Source organism: Anarhichas minor, unplaced genomic scaffold (genome assembly GCF_050575085.1).
Source record: "Anarhichas minor isolate MPS153535 unplaced genomic scaffold, ASM5057508v1 ptg000040l, whole genome shotgun sequence".
Lineage (NCBI taxonomy): Eukaryota > Metazoa > Chordata > Actinopteri > Perciformes > Anarhichadidae > Anarhichas > Anarhichas minor.
Window position 1 is genome coordinate 10,522,754 of NW_027466486.1, and position 22,804 is coordinate 10,545,557.

A 22,804-nucleotide genomic window follows, 5' to 3' on the forward strand; every position below is an offset into this window, starting at 1 on the left:
TATTGAAGAGCGAGGACCACACCAGCATCGAAATGGATCAAAGTGACATTTAAAAGGTACGTTTACATAGCGTTTAATGTTTGTAAGTTAGATAAGAAGGAGACTTTAACATGAAAGCTAATGTGGCTGTTTGTTCAAACAGTGGGACTATCTGTCTATGATTTTTATGTAAATACGGTTCAAAACAAAGTGATTTAATTGACTTTATGGTGGTCTCGCATAGCCAAACCTATCTCAACGGTGCTGTGTCATCGCTAAGGTAAAGGTGTGGCTGCACCCATTATCATTCTGGTATTGTTTGTATTTCATTAAACCAATCGCGATGGTTTTTGGGTGGCACTAAGTACAGGATGCAGCATCGGTTCCCCTGCAAAATAAATAGCGCAGATAACATAAAGGGAGGAGAATGCCACGTAAAATACGTGCCCAGCGGCCTTTTAGTCTTGCTTACATCCTGTGAGTAAGACTGGATCTATCGAAACAAGTTCTCCATCTACGTAGACGGAGGATTAACGAAATTCTAAAAATGACTGCAAAGATAGTGGACAAATCATTATACCAAAAAAGATATAAGATCAATTTCTCCCTTTTGCTTTCTGATTTTGTTTTCTCAATTGAAAACACAGGACATGTGATTTACAGAGCAGATATGTATCCTGTAGCAGATGATGCTGTTTGACTTCAGTTGGACTTTAAGTATTATGTTAAAGCCTTAAAACGGTACTGATGCATGAGGAATGAGGCTGGACTCACAGTTAAATAGGTCTTAAAAAAGGTAGTGTTTAATATATTGAGCACCCTTTTTCTCTGCTGCGACTCGTAATTCCCTGCCAGCTAGCTCTTAAAATCCCCGCAGCGGCAGTGGAACCAATGGTCTTGACTTGTGTTATTCTGCTGCACAGATAGTCCACTGTGGCCACAAAGCTCGAGCCCTGAAGAATCCATTCATCTCAGAAGTCCAGTCAATGAATATGAGGCTCAACAACTGAAGATGTATGGACATTCTTACCATCATTAGCCATGGGGCATTAAAGGGTGAAGTGGCTAACGCCGACTCTAAGTCAGCAGGGAGTGTATTTTTGACTAAGTCACTCATGATCATTTTCTGTCTTGTTGCAGAAATCTTGGTCTCAGCTGTTTGCATCCTCTCATAGCATCTCATAGCATACATCCAAGAGTGAGTGATTCAAATAAGATACTGTGACAAATTTTAACTTATCCTACATGGTGGAGTTTGCATAAAACAAATGACGCTGCAATGAACATCCATCTGAATTCCCCTGAGGGCATGACTAATGTTAATCTGACGCTAATCCAGCATCGGTGACGCTGCAGTTCTCCAGCAGTTAAAAGTAAGATGTGTGAGAGCTTATGTTTGCGGGGAACCTTATTTGGAAGTCTATACAAACCTCTATTTGTCTCTGTCAGCTCGGCAGGAGCTCAGACACATTCTTCTTACCCAGTGTACACAAAAAAAAATCCATACGATCATCTGTTATTTCAAAGCATGGGCTCCTGGTGTGAGCATAACCCACGATTTCTACGTGTTATAGTAGACAGTTGTGTAATGTGGCGAATCTACTGCGTCATGCATTGGGGATGACATGGGAATGGTATGAGTGGCGAACATACCCATCGGTCGGGGCCGCGCGTCTACCATGCAGAAGATGGAGATTATACACAGAAAATAGAAGACAAAGAGGGAAGAATTACACATCGGTCACAGCAATGAGAAAGAGAAGCAAACACACTTAGAAGAAGACAACTGGAACAACATCAGGTGCAGAGATTACAGTAATGAATGAGTGTGGATTACAAATTCACATAGTATTGATTGAAAAAAAAAAGCCAAATCTACAGTCGGCTGCTCTCTTTACTTGTAGAATGTTTCTTTTATCAAGGAAAAAAAATATATATATGTGCTTAATGATGCTGCTTCCCTTCAAGCTTTGGTGGTAATCAGGGCTAAAAGTGCACAAAACACTGTGACAAGCTGCAGTATTGCCAGGGCATCTCCTTCATCCTCATTAATATTCATAGGGGCCACAGACCTCTACGCAGTAGGGGTCCCAAGGCCACTGTAATGGGCCTATTTTGCCCATTAATCTCTTTATAGTGACTGAACAAGGTAAGAGTATTTAACTTAGCTGACTGCATTCATTGCAATAAACTGTTTTACAACCTCTTCTTTTTAACGTCCAAACAGGGCGGGACATACAGTACGTGACTCAGAGATGGCTTATGAAGAGTTGGAAGTATGGATTGTCAGAGTGTTACCTATCCGTGTGTGTGTGTGTGTGTGTGTGTGTGTGTGTGTGTGTGTTAGCATGCGTGCGTGTTGACCATCACTCACCCCTTCACTGTTCTGTCCGCTCTTAGCCAGCATCTCCTGGAGGGCCCGTACTGACAGAGACTGTTCCAGCACAAAGGTACAGATGCACAGGTCTGGAGGAACATACTGCAACAACAGGCAAGTGGGTCTCGGGTCAAAAATGAACATCATTTTTAGGGCTAATTTAATTTACTTTATGGCACTCGGTCCCCCAAAAAGTAGGACTCACAAAAGGAATTTTGTTACTTTTGACATTTGACACAATTCTGCCTTGGTGGGAGTCTTGTGGAGAGGCGCTGACAGATGTCGTTAAAAGTAGTCCTTGTTAGTTTCAACCTGGCGAATGGAAGTTAGACCTGGCATCTACAGTAGGCTACATTATGTACTGTACAGCATGTCCTCAACAAGTATGAGCCCAAAAAGTTAAGAATAGAATTATGACAGCAGTTGCCTCAGAATAAAACTCACTTGTATTGGCCCAACATGCTCCCACAATAACCAAAGCAGCATTAATGAAATGATAACCAGAGCCACCTGTCTTGCCTCCCATCAATACTGATTTCGATTTAGTATGTAAAGAACCTTTTTGCTGCATAAGCAAAACATCCACATACAGCCAGTGCTTCTTGAATCCACAGGGTTATTCCGATTAGATGCCCACTCAACCCGTGCTGACTGCTGCACTTTTACCGCACTTGAACCAAGTTAGTCTTAATCAAGTGGGTGATATTCATTAAAAGGTACTTTAAAAACAGACGAAGTGGTCTCAGATCAGTCTGCGGTCAGATAAGCATAAGACAAACAAAGAAGATGCCAAACTGGAACAAGAGGGACGATTCACTGACAGAATGACGGAAGCAGGGATGAAGATATTTTGGGGAGTGGCTACAAGATAAAGGACATCAACCTCAACACCCGCCCTGGCCTCCTTATGGAGTATCTCAACTCCTCCCAAACTGGTTCAGGTAAATCTAACCTCATTTGCTAACTTCACACAACCCAGTTTCAGGGTGAAGTAACAATAGAAGTCAGGAAAAGACTAAAATGACCACTGCTGTGCACAGCCATAGCCATCTGATCATTACAATCTATGTCTAGTTGAAGTATAGATGCTCCAGGCAGGACTGTGAAAAGTGACTGTGGAAGACTTGATTTATGGCGACACATGCCAGTGTGTTGGAATCCAAGAATAAAGCTTCCAGACTGTCTCATTGGCCGACCGCAGACTACTCATCCACTCCACAGTTCATTTAGAAATCAACTCGAGTGATTGGTATTATTCTGAGAGATGGAATTATCTATATTTCTCTTTTTGTAAGTCGGACAAAACAAGATATAACTTGTTCATTTGTGAGCTTTAGAGATACTTTGAGGCAGATATTGTTTAGTTTCTTTCCGTTTCTACCATTTATGCTAAGCTAACTGGATCCTTCATATTCAGCTTCATATCTAATGGACAGAGTTAAGTAATAAGTGCATTTCCCAAAATGTCAAACTTTTCACACCTAAATGTACACATCCTCCCCGTACAATCTGTATACAACACATTTTCAGCGCGCTCTACACTGACTAGCCTCCCCTTTAGCAGAGTCACTGTAGAGGAATCGTAATAAAGGGTCTGGTGAGAAGCAATCTGACCCCGCCCTCATCTCTCTGGATGACTAACAGCTGACCTTTGCTCTCCCCAGGCACAGGACTGTAACAGTTGGTGGGGAGGAGACTGCCTGGAGAGAGCGAGGCAGTTTAATGAAGGTCTAGAAGAGCTGGTGGGAATGATGAGTGTCCGGCCCTGTCCTCTAACAAGGCAGACCAAAAAGAGCATAGCTAGATGGTGGGCAGGGATAGATAGACCTCTTTATTTGTCTCCACAAAGAGGGTCAAAAAGGGTTAAAGCTGATTGCCCTGAGGAGCTGACCTCGTTCTCTGCCACTCCTATTCAGCTTAATTGGAGGAGCTGCTAAAACTGTTAACTGAAGCAGCAAAGACGGGAGCCAAAAACAGATGATTTGAAAATAATTGATCAGTTGGCGTATTTGAGGAACTCTGTTTTGATTCACATACTGAAGACACAACAGACTCACAGCATCACTGCCATGATGGTATGTGGGCATCTACCCTCCAGAGGTCATAACATGGAGTCGCTGACAGGCGAGAGCTGCTGGTCGTATATTACAATCAACCAGCTTCTCACAGGCTGATTGATGTTGCCTTTTAAACTGTGCACACTCTAAATCAACCTCATCCTGTGGTCCGGGTTTTGTGCCCCATCGCTAGACTAGTTCACCAAGGTAAGAGGCTTCCTATTCAGGGGTCCAGGCCCGCTTCCAAATTGCCATCTTGGGTTTTTACACCTCACCATTGTTGATCCCAAAGGTGGGCGATGCCTTTTCAGAAAGAAACGCTGGCAATGAAGACAAAGTGCCAGATAGGGAGAACATCCATCACACCTGTCAGGTGTAATTACCATCCAATATGGGGTGAAAGCATCAACGCCCTCTGCACACAATGCCCCCCCCCCAGCATACACACCCACTCACACTCTTTGTGAGAGCTGTTTGAGGGCAGACAAGATACTAAATGCCAGGAGTACATGGATCTTTCATTTATTCTTCTTCTTTCGGTCTCCTTTCCCTGAAAAACATCCTTGTATCTCTTACATGTTCAGTCTGTTCATGCCTGTTGTCATAGCTTGAGCGAAATGAATCCAAGACAATATTTATGGATGACGATTAAAAGGCAATCAATGCGGAAAAAGTCCATTAGGCCTGCTGTCAACAGGCTTTGCTCTGGGAAAACATAGGAACGCCTGTATTGTTGCTCTGCATCTTCCCAGATAAGACACAGAGCAACAAGGTGAGAGTATCTTGGGATTGTTCCAATTCTCTCCAACAGCCAATCATCCTTCAGATATTTCTGCCCACCATCACTAACATGTTGAATAAAAAGGCTGAGAATGTGCTTCATCAATTTTGATCATTTCTTCTGCAAAGATGCGGCAACCTGCTGATTACAAAGGCAAACAAATTAAAAAACTGTCGCAGTTACAACGTTGCACTTTTTCGTCAGCAAATGCTTAAGCAGCTACAGCTACTGCTCAGCTGCAATAAAGCTGGAGGCAATTAGAGCCAACAAAAGCACTGTTTATGAAAGACTCCATCAAACACGTCCAGGGGCCGAATTTCTGGGAGTTATCATCTGACGACGGGGCCCGGCGGAGATGCCACGTCGTCCCTGAACCCTTGGAAGAAAAGCTCATCAAGAAGACGGCAGCGTGTGATGTTTGGTGGCGTGCCGAGCGGCCTCTCTGTGCGTCTCTGATCGGCTTCGCTGAATCTTTGCTGGACCTTAACAAGGATGAACTGAATGGGCGTTTGGTTTCCATGGAGCTCTCGCCCTGGGTGAATGCATCCTTTATTGCGGTTCACTTTCCTGCAAACGTCTTCATGTGACGTTTGTATATTCTGTATGGGTGTGTGGGTGTGAACATGTAGTTAATTATATAACTGCAGAGAAAACAAGTCCAACATGAAGTAGAGGATTTTTGACAACAATGTTTCAGTCTCTTTGCTTACCTTGGCCTCAGATGTGGGCTCCAGGTAACACAGCCGATTGCCCAGCCCCTCAGCAGCCAGGCAGAACTTGCGATTCTCCTTCTGGATGCAGGCCACGCACTGGAGCACCACTTCATCATCCTGTCGAGACAAAACGGACTTCAGTCTGAGGGTCTGTGCATGTAGACTCTGCGAGTGTGTCCCGAGAGAACCCCACTTCACCCACGCACATGCCCGCCCTAGTTCATTGATCAGGGGAGACCTTTGTGCCTTATAAGTGTTTCGTCTCTCGTGTTTTCCCACCACCGTGGTTGCGGAACAACAGGAGACTGTTGGACGCAATAACAAGACTCTCAAAATACAACCATCAAACTAGAATCACTGTCTGGTTCTTACAGTGGTGTCACTATTACTATTTGTGTTTCTTTGATGAGGGACAAATAGAGCATTTTGAGTAATCTGACAATTGAGTCTTTTCCGAATGTTTACATGAGGATAATACTAACATATTAATAATATTTTACATATATTAACCCTCCTTCTCACAAGTTATCCTGTTTTCTCTACCTCTGCCCAGCTAAATGTGCTGATCAAACAGAGACCAACCATGGTGGATCCCTTCGAGTGGAGAGAATCTCTTTTAGGCTGTTTACTCTGTTCATAAGGTACAAATGAGGCAATTGATTGGAGCTTTACACGTTTAAAAAGAAATGAATGGTCTGAGTGAATTCATTCATTTATGAATGTGAAAGAGAGACATTGTCTGGCTTTGATGTTGCATTAGTAATTATGCATGAAATACCGTGTACATATATTTGAGCATGTATATCTCTATTTGTTTTAACTCTGGGTATATTTATCTAACAAATGTAGACAGCACAGCAAACCAAAATACAGTGTCACAAGAGTCTAAATACAACCCTCATTTTCTATTCATTTTGGCTGTCGCATGTTTAAACAGAGAATTACAGTCAGTGAAGCCTTTTACAGACATTAGTCTGACTCAAGAACCACTCGAACAAACAGATTCCTTCTTAAGTGGCTTGTATGAGTAATTCAGGAGAACGTGCCAGATTCACCAGATTTGTCATATTTAGATTTTAGTGATGTGCAATTAGTCTGCCGTTATCCAAACCTTAGTTTTTCATCAATGGATTGTATATTTCATTACTTTGAAGACATTTTGAATTAGAAAATCCGATATAATTTACATTTCAGAAATATTTTGACATCATCCTGTTTGACTCTGCAATTTGAATAATTGGCTCATATATCCTAAATGTATTCATATATCCTAACCATTTCTTCTTTATTTCGGTGACACTGCACCAACAGCACCTGTTACCTAATTCTGCTCTAGACTTTCCTTTGCGGATGTCTGAAAAGCAGGACTTCAATATAGATTATGATGTATTACAGGAGAGTTAATTACGCATGATTATGAACGCACAGGTGGCATTCAGCATGTTGACGCTGGTCATTTACACAGTTATCTGAAGTTATCTGAAGCGTTTGCTGAATCGAACGTGGCACACTCGTACGACCCTACAGTACCACAAAGAGTAAGAGAAAGCTGAGATAAGAATAGGAAAATGCTATTGCATGAGATCCAATACTGCATTCTTTTGAGACAACAGCTGAAAACAAACCTCTGATGCTGCTGTTGTGTAAGTGGCTTGATTATGTTTATAGTGTTGGCCGTGTAAACGCTGAAGTGGACACAGTTACTCTTCACGACAGCAGAGCAAGCGGAAATCTGCTGATACGGGCTGCTAGGGGATGGCGAGTGTCGGGGTGGGGGTGGGGGGGAGCTTCTGCACAATGGCCAGCTGCATCTGAGAGCAGAATGCAGCAGTAGTAGTAGTAGTAACAGCAAAGCACTCCATTATAGTGCTGCATGATGCACGAGAGAGAAATGAAGATGACTAGCTTCTATGTGTCTCTGAATGCGTCTCTGAGTGCGTAGATAGCTCCGTTATCATCATTTGTGCGTTTAGAAGCACGTCACGAAAATTCAATATGACGAGCCACAGGGCCCTCAAAACGCACGCAGGACACTTTTTGGGGTTGATGCTCGAGTGTGTCACAGATGTGGTACAGGGACAGGTTCTATATCCGAGTTATCGTAATAACCAGTTTCACACATGTAAATAGGGGTTTGCCCTATTTCACGCAACTTCCAAGTTGGATTTATGACTCCGAAACTGAAATATGGTGTCGTATTCTCAATGTACAGAATTTTTATCCTCACGCAAGCAACGCTGTAATCATACAACAGTCTTGATGCCGGGAACACTCACAACTCATTAACATCTCTACCGTTCATTCCATATGACATGAACGCAGCATTAGGGATAAGCTTGGGTTCAGATAAGAGAACCACAAATAGATGAGGAAACAGATTTTTTCTTAAAAAATGTAATTATATTTAATTATATCTTCATGAATATCATTATCAAAAAAGAATGCAATATTAACATCATTATTTGGGATACATGTGTACTATAGCAGCCATAATTGAGAGAATACTGACTGCTGGAATTGATTGTAACATTCACGGGTCTGTTATGGGAAAGACTAGTGCTAACAGTCTTGGATCGATATGAAAATGTTATTCAACACAGACGCAGACTGAAATGAAAAGCCCTCCACGGTAAATCAACACTTGGCTGGGCTGGAACATGCAATCAGTCTCCCTGGTGAGGGAGCGTGCACAGGGTTGATTTGGGCAATACAAGGACAGCATCGATCCCTGCATCGCAATCCTGCCTGTCTGAGTGCCAAGACACGCGCGCGCGCGCGCGCACACACACACACACACACACACACACACACACACACACACACACACACACACACACACACACACACACACACACACACACACACACACACACACACACACACACACACACACACACACACACACACACACACCTCTTTAATCAGAGAGGCTACCACTCGTGTCTCTGTCTAGCCGATGACCAGCCCTTTTCCGCCGTCTCATCCCCGCACTGAAGAACAATTATTCTGATATTGTCTCTCTCCGTCTCTTCTTCCCTCCGTCATCAACCCTTCTCACTCACTCCTCCCCTGTTGCACCTGGCTGCTACAGAGGAGGCGGGGCCACTAACTGCCATCAATCATTCATAAAGTGAGGCACTAAGTGATGTCAGTCAGAGTGCAAGGAAAGAAGACGCTCTCCTCAATTTGGAGGTGGGTCATTTTACAAAATCTGAAGAAAACTTCAGACTTTAGGGGGTTCTGCTACTTTTGCCCGACTGAATGCAAAGATGTCGACAGCAACAATGGGAAAGGTCAAGCTGAATCAGAGCGCTGTATAGAGAGCCAAAGAGAAACTAAGGAAACTAATTATGCAAATTACCTTAAATACGGCCCTTCAATATAAGCTAAAACATTATGTTGTGTGGTTCACTCTCTCTGTGAGGTTGTACTTTGCACAGTGGTGCTTTGAGCTAACGATACTATGCTAACATGCATTATGCTGATGTTTATGTATAACATTTACCTTGTTCACCATCTTAGTTTAGCACGTAATCATCTACGCCGCTAACCCAGTTAAAAAAGCTCTCACTGAGATTGTATTGAAGTGCAGAAGCTAGTGGAACAACGAGCCAGTCCAGATGTGACGTCACGTCGGGGCTTTGGTCTCTGTAGATTAAAGACAACAACAAGTCTTTCAGCTGTCCTTCAACAATGTGAGAAGGGAGCAGAGTCTCCAAAGACACCTTGAGATTGCATTTCACTCGCAATGTCATCATAACACTCCCCCTCCCATACACTCTCTCACTATTATGCCTTCGTTCTGTGTAGATCCATGCATTTGTCATTTCCACTCTGTATAAGTGTGTAAGTGTGTGTGTGTGTGTGCGCAACAATAGCATAAAACTCCTATGAGACTTGTGTGAGTAACGCTGGAGCATATCAATGAGCAGGCCGTGATGACAACTCCGGTGTTCTTGGTTTCAACCAATCACGCTCTCCTGCTGGGAAATAATGACATCGGTGCAGATTTCTGCATAGTGACAGGTCGGCTCGCCAGAGGTCTCCTGCACAAGGCTGCAGTAAGCCAACCGACCGATGAATTCAGGCGGAGATTAAAGACATCTTCTCCTGTAGACCAGTCCCGCCAGTGCTGCTGGCACGGACTTATAAACTGACGGCTTCTAAATAAATGATCATCATTGATGATAGTGAGGAGTGATTACAGAGTTTAGGAGGCAGGTAATGGGTTGTTATGGCTCGTGAAAAAATAATACTGGCATTAGGCCTCTTATAAGTGTGCAATTATTTAAAGAGCATCCCCTTTTCTCTCCAGCTCAGTTTTTTTTATGTACGTATGCATAAAAACAGACAACAACGACGAAACGTCCGGGGTTTGTGGAGTGTAACTTATTCTGGTGAAGGCCTCTTAAGTACTGGAGTAAGTAGAAGCAGTCTGAAACAAAGCGCTCTCAGGAGGAGTCTGGGGTATCTAAGCCTTTGGTTTGAAGAGACGTTTACAGCATTTCAGCAGGTAGTGCGGTGCGGTGCCATCAGCTCCTGGAGAGAGGCTCTTACCACCGTATCGTGCATTGCGCAGGCCGGCATTGCTTTGGCAAAGTACATCCTGGAGGCGCTACAAAAACTACTGTAAAGCTGGAGGCACTAAATATCTTACAGACACCAAAGAGCTGGAAAGACAGAGAGAAAAACAGGATTTTAACCCTGTTTTTGAGAACTATGAGTCTGGATGTGATGGCAACTGAATTGCTCCGGTATTTCATGTGTTGCTTCAATGCCTCCCATAAGGCTTGTATCACAACTGCTTGCACTATGTTACACCCAGCAAACGTGACATTACCATTGCTCATTTTCTTTCATGCGAGATATTCTACCTCAAGTTTTAAGCATCCACGCTGCAGAGAAAATAAACACTGCGTAATGAGGACTTTGGGAGTTGCAGTATTACAACTCCCATAGCGCAGGAACAACATGACAAGTAGTGTCTTCATTAAGGAGTCTCCTGTTTAAATACCTGAAACACATGTTGGCTTCTGAGATGCCTTAACAGCCGTCAGAGTCATGCATCCACGTCAACAACATCTCTCTTGAAATGTGGCAAATAAAGCTTGCAGATAAAGTTAAATTGCTAAAATTGCATTGTCTGTGTGCATGCACAAGTCTTACACAAATGCATTGGTGCAAAAGGGTTTGAAAATATAAAGGAGTTTATAAAGAAAAGGCAATTACGCCTCCTGTATTGCATAGTATGCCCCATCAAAGTAAAAGCTTCTGGTGATAAAATCCAGACTCCCATCCTGCAGCTCCCTGCCTCACTCTTTGAGGTCAGATTTGTTTCGTCTTCTCCAGCTTGAGCCTGCACCAAAGACTCAACAGCAAACTGATCCGAGAGTGGCACCAAATGCCCCTCTGGGAGAAGGTTCAAGGGCATGGCAGCACAGGCGAGAGGAGAAGAAGGGAAAAGGGAATAGAAAAAAGCAGGTAGAGTGATAGAAAAGAGCCTGCAAGCAAAGCCGATGGAGTACACACACACACACACACACACAGAGAGCAGTCCACAGCACTTGCCTCCACTTGCCTTTGTCCCCGTGTGACACTGCTCTACAGAGTACGGGCTAATGAGTCTCCATCATCACCAGGGGCCTGCTGCCAGTCACCACTGTACAGAGGCTGGCTCACGCACCGAGACTTTGTTCTGGACAGATTGATACAGCTGGTCGCACACTGCAGAACAAAATACAGCTGGGCAGTAGTTTCACCACCTGCATGCTTTCACTGCCGCCTTGTCTTTCTCCTCTCACACCCACTCACACAGAGCTGGTACAGAAAAAGACCAGGTGTTTTCCAGGCCTATTGGAAGGCTATTCACAGCGGTAACAGGGGAGGAGAGGACTGCAGTCCTGATCAAACTGTATTTGTCCCTTAGGATCAATCAAGGTGGCTTTATGTTGTCATCATCTCCAGTAACCAGATTTAACCTATTTACACAAGTACCATGTTCCTTTCTTGACCTTTTTTTTACAGTTTAATGTTGAGTCTTGGATGAAGCACTGTTGACTGTACTCTGTGTGATATGAATTATCAGAATTCAAAAGGATTTAGACTCCGGCATCAGTTCCCTAGGCCCGTTACAATGTCAGTGTTTACTAAGTGGACATTTACGCATCACGTTGTTGTTCACTGAACCGACTGCCAAAACTAACATCAGCTTCATAATATATGACCTGTTAAGAGTTTAACGAAAATATGAAATATGGTCGACACATTTTACCTGATACTTAGAAAATGTATTTCAAATTACATTTCATAAACACAAGATACCTGAAATTGCTAATATTGCTAACTGTTACTAATAACCTTTTGCTAAATTACCAAATAACATTTGGATTTTTCCCTCTCTTACTGTACTGCATTAATGCTGTTAACTCTGAATAGCATATTTCTTCATGCATGCATATAGAAATATGTTAGGGACAATAATAAACTATATAAATAAAACAAGGATTTGCAGTTAGGTTTAAAATAACACTTAACCCTCTAAATGTATTTGTGGCAGTTATGCTACAAATTGTGACGCTACAGTAACTTCCTGTTTACAAAGTTGATAGCTTTTGATTGGACGGGGATACAGATGTTTCCTAGTAACTACTTTACACGCCTTCCCTCGCCAAGATATTACTTGATTATTGACATTAACCCGATTTAAAAACAAACAAAAAACTTGTTTGAAAAGTTACTAAGAACTTAAAGACTTTACGCACAACCTTACTGATGGATTTATATACAGCTGGTTCCTCATACTGTATTTGCTAATGAGGATAGAATAGCACCAACACTTGGACTGAATATATCTGCATGACAATAATTGTAGGGTGTGTATTTCCTTCTTTCCATCTTATTCTGAAATGTTCCTGACTGTAAGACAAGAAATGTTTGTTCCAGAACATTCTAGTGGAGATTACTCATACTTTCTGTTGAAGTGATTCATAGACTTATCGTATCTTAATGCTCTCTCATGCTGTGGTGGGACACCAGCAGAAATGGAAAGAGGGAGAGAAAAAGAAGTTGGACCAAAGAGAAGCGAAGCTTTGTTCTCATGACTCAGTGTTGCTGTGTAAACGGCAAAGCTAATGCTCATCTTGAGGCACACTACTGAACACGCTTCCCCCAGAGCAGAGAGAAAGGCAAACGGAGCTACGGAGAGCACAAGGAACTCACACACACATCTTTAAAATCCACAGGCCAGAGTGACACGAGGAGATTTTAGAGGATGTCGAGATTCATTTAGCCTCCTCTAAAGGCTTTGGTAAGAGTACCGAGGATAACAGCTTTACAGCTTGTTGTTGAGCAGTGTCTGTGGCCAGTCCCTGGCACAGAATGCATGCAGCTGCATTGTAGAGTGCTCTGGGATGCATACAGAAGGTAGGCTAGTTTGGAGAATCATTCAAAACATTTCGCTTTTGTATTCAGTGTGGTCTATCTGTAGATCTAAACTTTAATTCTGCAAATATCGGGTAAAGCAAGTCAATTTTATATATATATATATATTTCTTTTTTTTTGTGTAATGTCTCAATGGAGGTTAACGTCAGCAACAGTACCTGTACCAGTCCAATCTCTTAGTATCCACTGCGCACTGAAAAACAGCGTAACTACTGTTTTATCTCTCTGTTGCAGCTTGTTTTGAGGTAGGTAATTGGCTGCAAAGTCCGTTGATGCACAGTCGGCTTTCTAAGAATAAATAAACAAGAAAACACCACCAAGGAGGCACTGAAAAACTAATTGTGGTAGTTCAATAGTCCTATCCAAATTAAATTCTCTCAGGTTGTTTGTGTGTGTGTGTGTGTGTGTGTGTGTGTGTGTGTGTGTGTGTGTGTGTGTAACAATCATCTTGTGCATATTGCCTAATCACTGTCGACAATCTAATTACACCATCACCATACACTCTCGCTATACAGCTGTGAACAGCAGCAACCATATGGACAGAGGCAATCCATCGCAGAGATTGGACGGGTATGGCGATCACTGTGAGCCAAATACAGTGGGTACGGAAAGTATTCAGACCCCTTTAAATTTTTCACTCTTTGTTTCATTGCAGCCATTTGCTAAAATCAAAAAAGTTAATTTTATTTCTCATTAATGTACACTCAGCATCCCATCTTGACAGAAAAAAACAGAAATGTAGAAATTTTTGCAAATTTATTAAAAAAGAAAAACTGAAATATCACATGGTCATAAGTATTCAGACCCTTTGCTGTGACACTCATATTTAACTCACATGCTGTCCATTTTGATTTTAGCAAATGGCTGCAATGAAACAAAGAGTGAAAAATTTAAAGGGGTCTGAATACTTTCCGTACCCACTGTAGCTCAGGGAGAAAAATGTCTCCGTCTTAAATGGCACAGAATGTTTGCAGCTGCTGTTAGCTTTGCAATGTAGGTGTATATTACAGCAAAGACATCAAAATAAAAATGACAGTAGTAGCCCATTCAAAATGAGGCCTGCTACAGGTCATGTGAGGAGAAAGTTTATAAAACAAGAGTTACTAAGTGAGGCCCCGCAGGCAGATCAAACCCCTCCCAGGTCTGGAGGTATTCAGCCTGTCTGCATGCTTCAGGAGCAGAGGAGCAGAGGAGGGAAGCCGTAAAGTGTTTCATTGCACCTTGCAGCATCGCTTCTCTCCCCCGGCGGTGGCTTTAATGTGAAAGGCTAAGTAAGCATTTTCATCACTTCCTCGCTGTAGGCTTCCACTGTCCATCCATACTATTGAACAAAGAAGGAAAAACATGACAATGGAACAGGTAATGTTTTAAAATGCGTTGACATGAGCCAATGAAGATTTGGCTGGTATTGCATGCTTCCCCTGACTACACGATGGCATTGGGGATGCTCAGGGGCAATATGTGACGGTGGGCCACAGCCGAGGCTCGCACCGGGGGAACAAATTGAACAAACTACATCTCACTTCCTCTCCACAAAGTAGCCTCAGTTACCGAGGGAATTGAGACTTTCTGTGGCAGAACACAGAGAAGGGAAAACAGGCTATTTCTACTTTCTGACAAGCAGCGTGTTGCATTTTTAGAGGAAGAGCCTTCTTGGAGGTCCAAAGGGAGAGCAGCACTAACAGGTGCATTTGAAACCATGCTGTGTCCAGGAAGCAAAGCCTGACTTACACTTCAACTGCTAGAAAGAGGCTGAAGTGGTGTGCAGGTAGAAATAAGACCTTCCTTTCAGGTCCAGAAAGTGGAAGTAGGACTAGCCTACTGTTTATGTGACCTAGAATAACAAAGGGAGCAGAGATTGCAGGTGGTTCAGCAGTGCCACAGCCTGTGCACAAGGAAAGGATGTCATGGCATGTATATCAAACAACCAAAGTCCAATGTCTACAATGTCTGTTTGCCAATGTTTTGAAGAAATAGACAATTTTGGGAAATTGATTATTGCTTTTAACTAGACCCCCAAACCAAAGTATATTGCGCGGTTCTATATTCTAACTATATTAAGTGTTAGATAAGGTGTTTTAGCCTGTTCTGCTGAGACCTGGACAGTGTAACAGTATTACATGTATTCCCTATATATGCAATAACAGTGATCGCAGTGTCAGCTTCTCTGGGATAAAAATACCCATTGTCCTTTATTAAGGCCTGACCTGACTAAAACTCTTCAGAGCACTCATCCACATGCTTGCACAGAGGAGAGCTGGGATTGAACTACAGCCGAGACACCGCTGCGTCAAACTCTATTTGTTCAGGGACTGGTGATGATGCTCAGGTGAAGAGTTCTGGTGTCAGCACAGCTGAGTCACACAAAGGAAGGAGGATAGAAAGAGAAAGTGCTGAAATAGTTTGACTTGATGACAATTGCCAAATTTAGGGACATATCATCACCCCGAGCGACATGTCAGGAAAAGGCAGGTGGAAAAACAAGACATCTCTCCTCAAGACAATTGTTACTGCATCAAATATCAACCTGCAGCACTCATTCGTCATACAATTCAGGAGGAGGCCATTAGGAGCTTGGTGAGGTAGTTTTGAAGTGTCAGCTCCTCAGCTATACGGCCACAGAAACACTTCTTTAAGTTGGGAGGCAGTGCTACCGGGGGCAGAGAAAAAAAAAAAAAAGAGCAATGCTGCAGAGATACTCAGCTCAGAGGGGGAATTTAAAAGAAAAAAGAAAAAAACTCGACTATCTCTATGCGTTCCTTCACCTGCAGGGCTCGACAAAGACCTAAGCATCAAGAACAGCAACAGTGGCATGTTATGTCGGGCACTGATGACGGTAGCGTGGGTTGAATATGTGCTGGCATGCACGTGTGTTCATGAATCTTCAACCGTGCTCACTGGCAAGGCAGCACGGTGCATTTCTTTATAACACACATAGCTAAATATGATAATAAACAAGAGAGTCATATCGTCTTGCCTGGTGCAACACAGAGGTTGTTAAAGACATGTGAATATTTTATGAGGTGGGAAACGCCACAATTGTCAATATCTGATGAAAAGGCTGAGATATTTTGCTATTTCCACAATGTTTTGATGCTACACTGGTTACAGAAAGTAAGCCCAACAGCGGGCCATCTCTTCATCCTTCTAATAGTTTAGCTTGCAGCAGCTGTGACGACTGAGGAGGTTAACAAAAGGCTAAGCTAAACTATTGGAAACAGTTTGTCGCCATCTCTGAAATGCCAATATTGCAGCTCTCTGTAGCCTAGAACCAGTTTATCGTCTTTAGCCTGTGCTATAGCAACTCTGCCACCCAACAGCACAGCAAGATGACATTTTCAAAGTGTAACTTTAGCCCACTTCTCGGAGGTGACTTGTAGCCTCCAGCTAGCACAATGTAAGTCAATAAGACGCTTCACTAAAATGCACCGGTGACACTGGGATTACCTTTCCCACAGCATAACAATTTGGGAGTTCATTTTCAGAAGACGGTCATGGTTTGCTTAAAAACTCAAGCAAACTCAACTCAACACTTAACTTTCTCCTACAAAGTGGGCCTCAACGGCAGCAGATTGCAGCACTAAACGCTCCTCTAAATGCTCCATTAGGGGCACAGTGGGGACACAGAACATTGGACATAATTACGGCAGATACCAGAGCTGCTTTATGTGGGAGGAGGATGATTCACAAGCAGAAGCTAGAAGTAGTGAGCGTTTTAAGGATTTTTATCCATGGTGAAAAAAAATCTGAAACACTGACACCGTTTCCGTGGTAACAGGGCTGTCGGTTGCACACGTGGGGAAATCCTACAACGTTTCAGTTGAACAGCGTTCGCTGTCACTTAAAAGGTACGTTCACAGGAAGTGAACTAATAGAGACGATACTTCCTCTTGGTTTGGTTAAAACTATGTAAGCCCCTAATGGTTCTTACACGCACATAACCATTGAACCATCTCCAGATGTCCGTCCCATTTGAGCCCGTCCACACAAGTAATCAGAATACATCTTCACAGAAAGCTGAACACTACTTTATCTACAGATTTAAATCTTCTTTTAAAAAGGGCAGAAAGTATTAAATGAGCCAAGCTTTTCTTGCCATCCCTGCAGCTAATTAGAATCGAGGAGGTGAGTCCTTAAATTGTTTTGGGTAAGCACCACATCAACATAGTTGGTGCAGCATATCCCACTGTGTAGCTACTCATCATTTAATGATTGAGAAATATACATATAAATATATATAAACTGAGAAACACTCACTCACAGATGCAAGCCTACCTTGATTAGGAAGAACCACTAGAAGCAAAGCCTTCCTACGTGTAGCATCTGTGTTTTCTTCTTGCAACATTCATAATGAACCGAAGGAATTGTCCCGACATTTTGGGGGAATGGGCTGATTTGCATTCATGCTGAGAGTTTGGATGTGAAGAGGGAAAGGTGAGAAAGAAACACACCAGTAAAAACTGGTGAAGGACACATATGTTCTACTACCAGTGACTCATGGATACCCACAACCTTTTGGAGTGCAGCATATTCAGAAATGTCGCCTTGTATGTGTGAGCCAACATTAACTGCCAAGAAGCAATGGCAAAGTGAAGCAGAGATGAAGAGATGGCCCTGCTAGCTATGGAGGAGGCAACAGCTAACAACAGACTAACAGTAGCTGCTGGTGGTGGAGGCTGTGTGGCAAGTGCACACATGGTATTTTTGGGGTAGAATTTTTTAAAAAGATGGCAAGAGGTGAAAGCAAATGGAGAACAGCACCAAAGCTTTGAACCACACAGCCGTAGTGCTAATGTACTGCAGGATACATGGAGCTAACTGGCTAACACGGAAAGTAGGTGTGTAGATATGGTGCTCAACACGTCTTTCAAACCAGTAATCGGCGTAATGTGACGTTGCACAGAGCAAAACAACTCGCTCGTACATCCTCCATTGGCAAAGGAACAGGAGTGCAACAACGTTATGTGTGCATGTTGTTTCCTGCATGCTGTCAGTGGACCCTGCAGGATTAATTACACTGCATTGTTGTTGGTCCAAAGCCGCCAACCGCGGATATCAGGAGGTGGCCGGAGCACAAAAGACGTTTCTGAGAACCAAAAGGGCTGTGACTCATCGACATCAGCGCTCTTTGTAAACATAAGTAAGAAAAATCATGATACCTCTGAATAAAGTGGACTGTGCCAGGGATTGGTCTTGGTACAATAGCTATTGTGTCCCTGGTGTGAATAGAAATTAAACGTGTTACACACAAAGGGGTTATTTATTTTAATGTAATAGGGAACATATTTTGTCAACACATTTTATCAGGAAGCAAATGCTACCATGGAATCATTCAACTTTCACGGAAGTTTGTTCGGCATAGATTTGCACATGATTTTGAAACAACTTTTTACAACTTTTTACTTCTGATTACAGGCAGACATGAACCGTTAATATGACTCACAGTAAATCTGTTTTCATTTAGGTTTTAACTAGATACATACACTACTGGGAGGGATTCAAAGGTGGCTTGACACTAATCATCACTAAAGATTTGCACCGCAGAGGTTTAACGTTTGAATGGCCAGTGTTTAATATCTTTTAATAATTAAACAAGTTTGATGCTGGCAGCATGAAAAATCTGTAAGCGTATTGATGTCGTCAACGAGGACACTTTGTATATGTTTAAGTGTTCCCATATACCAAAAAACAAATGAGAGGAGTTAAGTATTAGTCAGTACGGTCATATCAAGGCTTGCCACCCTCTGATTCTATAGCTGCAAACATAAACGGCAGACATCTTGGAGGTCTACAACCAAAAAGAAAAGAACAGCAGGGTCTTCTTTGGGAAGAAGCTTCCTACACTGCCTATTAAATATTCATGCTCTGAAACACCAGATCAATCAGGCCTGCTTACTGCATGCCACTGACATTACTGAGGAAATTTCTTCATTTGGTGGCACGATCAATAGCTCATTACAGCAGCTTTACGCTGGCTGGTCTCTGGGCAGGCCCGCTGGCTTAATTCCCTCTACATCACAGGCCTATCTTATCTGTCCATCTCCATCACGCAGCACAGAGACTCAGCCTGCTGCTGAACAACACTCCCGCACACTAAACCTCACACCAACTTTACTTTTCTGCAAGTTGAGTTGTTGAAGGAGTCTCAGGTTGTGTTATGGGAGATATAAAGGAAATCAATACTGCAATATAGAAGTATATGTGCAGTGCAGAAAAAGAGTATGTACTTGATCAATACCCTGCTTGCCTTATACATGATATAACTTTGCATTCAGAGAAGTCTTAAATGCAACTTGCCCAGGAAAAGAAACATTCTAGATCAATTATATTTCACACTTGCGCAAGACGGGTACGTCACAAATGAATAAATGATATACCAGTAACAGCTGGTAAAAACATATGGCAAAAACACCAGACGAGACAATATTCCCTGTGACAATTTGCAAGAAAAGATCTTTTTGGAGGTTTCATGATATCATTTCTTCACAAAGTTATTTTTGAGTGAATCTTTGCCCTCAAATCTGCACCAGTCTGCTCAGAAAGCCTTTCGGTTCCTAACGAAACTGAGCTATTACTTTTTTAATTCAACCATGAAATAACAGCAGACCTCATCATAATAACATTAAAGCTCCCCTCCTTCGTGTCAAGTAGAATGTGATGATGTGCTGAACTGAATTCCCATCAGTGGGAATCATTTCATGGTGATCTCTAATAATTATACACAGGGCGAGTGATAGAGGAGCCAAATATGGAGCGAGTCAGGCGTACTTGTAGCGCTATAATCATGCAACAACAAGTATCAACTTGAAAACATTTTTAAGGATTGTGATTAAAAGGTCAGTAATAACCTGGAAACGTGTTCTTTACTGTCTCTGCTTAAGTGATGTGGTCGAACAGTATACAGTTTTATAGTAAGGAAGTATATACATTTGTCTGCACACATAAATACACAGATTCAAATAGTAGCACATGCATACACATAACATGCAAAGACATAATAGATTACTGTGGATATGAGAAGCACATGAGCCACAGGGAGACGAGAGATAAAAGTGAAAAGTAAAAATATGTTCAAAGGGAAAGAAGAGCAAAAAAGAGCAACAGCAACACAATAACAGGAGAGAGATGCCCAGCAGGGTGTTCACAGAGTCACAAGTGGGTGAGGAGCCAAAAAGCTCTTGCACTGGTGTCACAGGCATGTTGCAAAACCAAAATGAACCCTTTACGGTCTTGTGCATTTCCTCTGGTGTGATTCATGTTTGGGTCTGGCTCGTTGCATTACTTGTGTGCTGCCTCATTGACAGTCATCGGCTGGATGCAAAGTGAGACCAGTGCCTTCACATAAACAAGCCAAACGCTGCCACAGTGCATTAGTCACAGCCCTAGTCTGGCCTTTTCAAAGTCCCCACTCCCACTCGAACTGCGAATAGATCCCCAGAATCTGATATTCGCCTAGCAGGGTTCCTCACAACAGAGAAGCTGCGAGCGTGTGCCCGTGCATTGATGGTCTCACCGCACGCTGTACCGTGGTTTTACTAATAAGTGGCGTCTGTCAAGATGGTTTTACGGATTAAAACTAAAAAAACTCTTCTCTCGCCTGCTCAAATGACACAATGCACAGTAGGCAAGCAGCTCATTTAGAAAAACTACTAATGAGCAGCCTGAACTGAACTACTCTAACCATTAGCTGATATTTGATTCACTATACTGCTTATTACAAAGGCAGTGCTGCTGGAGCTTGTGCATCTGAAGACATATCCAGTTTCCAAACAGGACGAATAAAGTTCCTGTAGAATATGCAGCCTTATTAAAGTGTGGCGGCGGCCCCCTTTGCCCCCTCTCATATTAAACAGCAGTTTGGGGGAAGCATTTCTCTGACTCTCCTGGCTCATAATCAGCACAGTTCCTCTTCCTGTACCATCAAATTACCGACGGCTGAGATACCCTCACTCTTTCTCTCTCCTCCCACTGAGTTGGCTTTATAGGCAGCGGCCCGACAGGGGTACTTTCGGCTGCCACTCCAGGGAAATTACTTTGTGCTGTTGGAGAAAAGGCAGTTTGTGAACTGCTTTATCAAGCTCCTTGACTCCAATAACAAGCAACGTTCGGATGCAGGCAAAAAATGTACAGCTTTCACACCGACACAGACGGTTCGCCACTTAGTGCCACCTATGAAAAAGAAAGTGTAGACTGTGTCTGCAGGATGTTTGTGAATAGGCATATGTGCAGCCAGTCGAGCACTTGTTTCAGCACTATGGATAAATGTACGTCTCTGTACAGTCTGTGTGTGTGTCTGTTCCTCTACACTGAGTACTTCAGCTGTGCCTTGCTGGGACTGATGAATAATTTCTGCACTGTGCTCTGCTGTGGCACGTCTGGTGCAGCCTGACTGCACCACACAGCTACAGCTCCGTATTTGCATTCAACACACACACACACACACACACACACACACATACACACACACTGTCACACTCGTGAACACCAAGCTTGCTCACTGCGCCTCCATCACAACACCATCCAGCCTGTCAGCTGCTTCCCTGTGCACACGGATGCAACAAGCTGCCGCTAAGCCCTTTTTAAAGCAACAGCAGTTTCCTTTAGTCAATGTCGTCGGAATTCTTCTCCCCAGGTTACATCTGGGGGGAAAAATGCTCCCTGTGAATCCAACAAATGGAAACCAGAACAGCCAAGCAAGGAAAGAACAGTCAAATCCACAACTCTCATGAAGCTTGTTCACAAAAAGAAAATCCTGATTGTGAATTGGTGGCATTTAAGTTCCAGCCCAGAGATGAGGAAGAGTGGTGCTGAAATGTCAGCTCTTTTTTTGGAGTGGCAGGCATGCTGATGTGGTGACCTCTATGTGCTGTGGTTTAAAGGTTGGGGGACAAATAAGGAGGAGGTAGCAGCTTTTTCTGAGTGAAAAGAAACATTTTAAAGATCAATGTTAGTCCTGGGGATAGGTACGCCTTTCAGTGCCCAAACACTGCCTTAGTCGACAATCCATCTCTTGTATGCTGTTCTGATACCTAAAGGTAGAGTTATGGTTCTGCATTCTGTCTGCTTACATGGTACTGTTATTTGTTGGGTAAAATAGGGTTCATTATTAGGCGATGACAAACACATTGCCTTGTAAAATACGTTTGGAAATTTCAACAAACAATAGCCAGGTTACAATCATTTGCATTACAAACCAGAACATGCCTGCTCCGTTTACCTCAAAGTACAGCAGGTTGCGCATCTGTGAGCAGCTTAATAAAAAGGGAAACCACAAACAGCAGAGCCAGCAATATGTGCAGCCAAACACCTCCTACTGTCTCAGGGTCTTTCTGGAAGACCTCCAGCGTTCTGCTCCTTCATCCGTCCTAGACGAGTGTGACATGATATGCCTCTCAATGCATTTCACCATAGATGAGCAGATTATGTCAGTGTCTATCTTTGTCAACAGTGGAAAGT

At 42.9% G+C, this 22,804-nt stretch overlaps 1 protein-coding gene across 1 annotated transcript in view; it reads right to left on the bottom strand.

The window, feature by feature from the left end:
* LOC142968292 (ryanodine receptor 3) overlaps positions 1-22,804 on the bottom strand; it is a 93,012-nt gene that overhangs the window by 69,289 nt on the left and 919 nt on the right. Inside the window, exons 2-4 of the mRNA XM_076108106.1 lie at positions 5,905-6,024; positions 2,354-2,458; positions 1,633-1,653 (exon numbers count right to left, since the gene is read on the bottom strand). Of these exons, the coding sequence (XP_075964221.1) occupies positions 1,633-1,653; positions 2,354-2,458; positions 5,905-6,024 (246 nt within the window). The remainder of the gene's footprint in view (positions 1-1,632; positions 1,654-2,353; positions 2,459-5,904; positions 6,025-22,804) is intronic.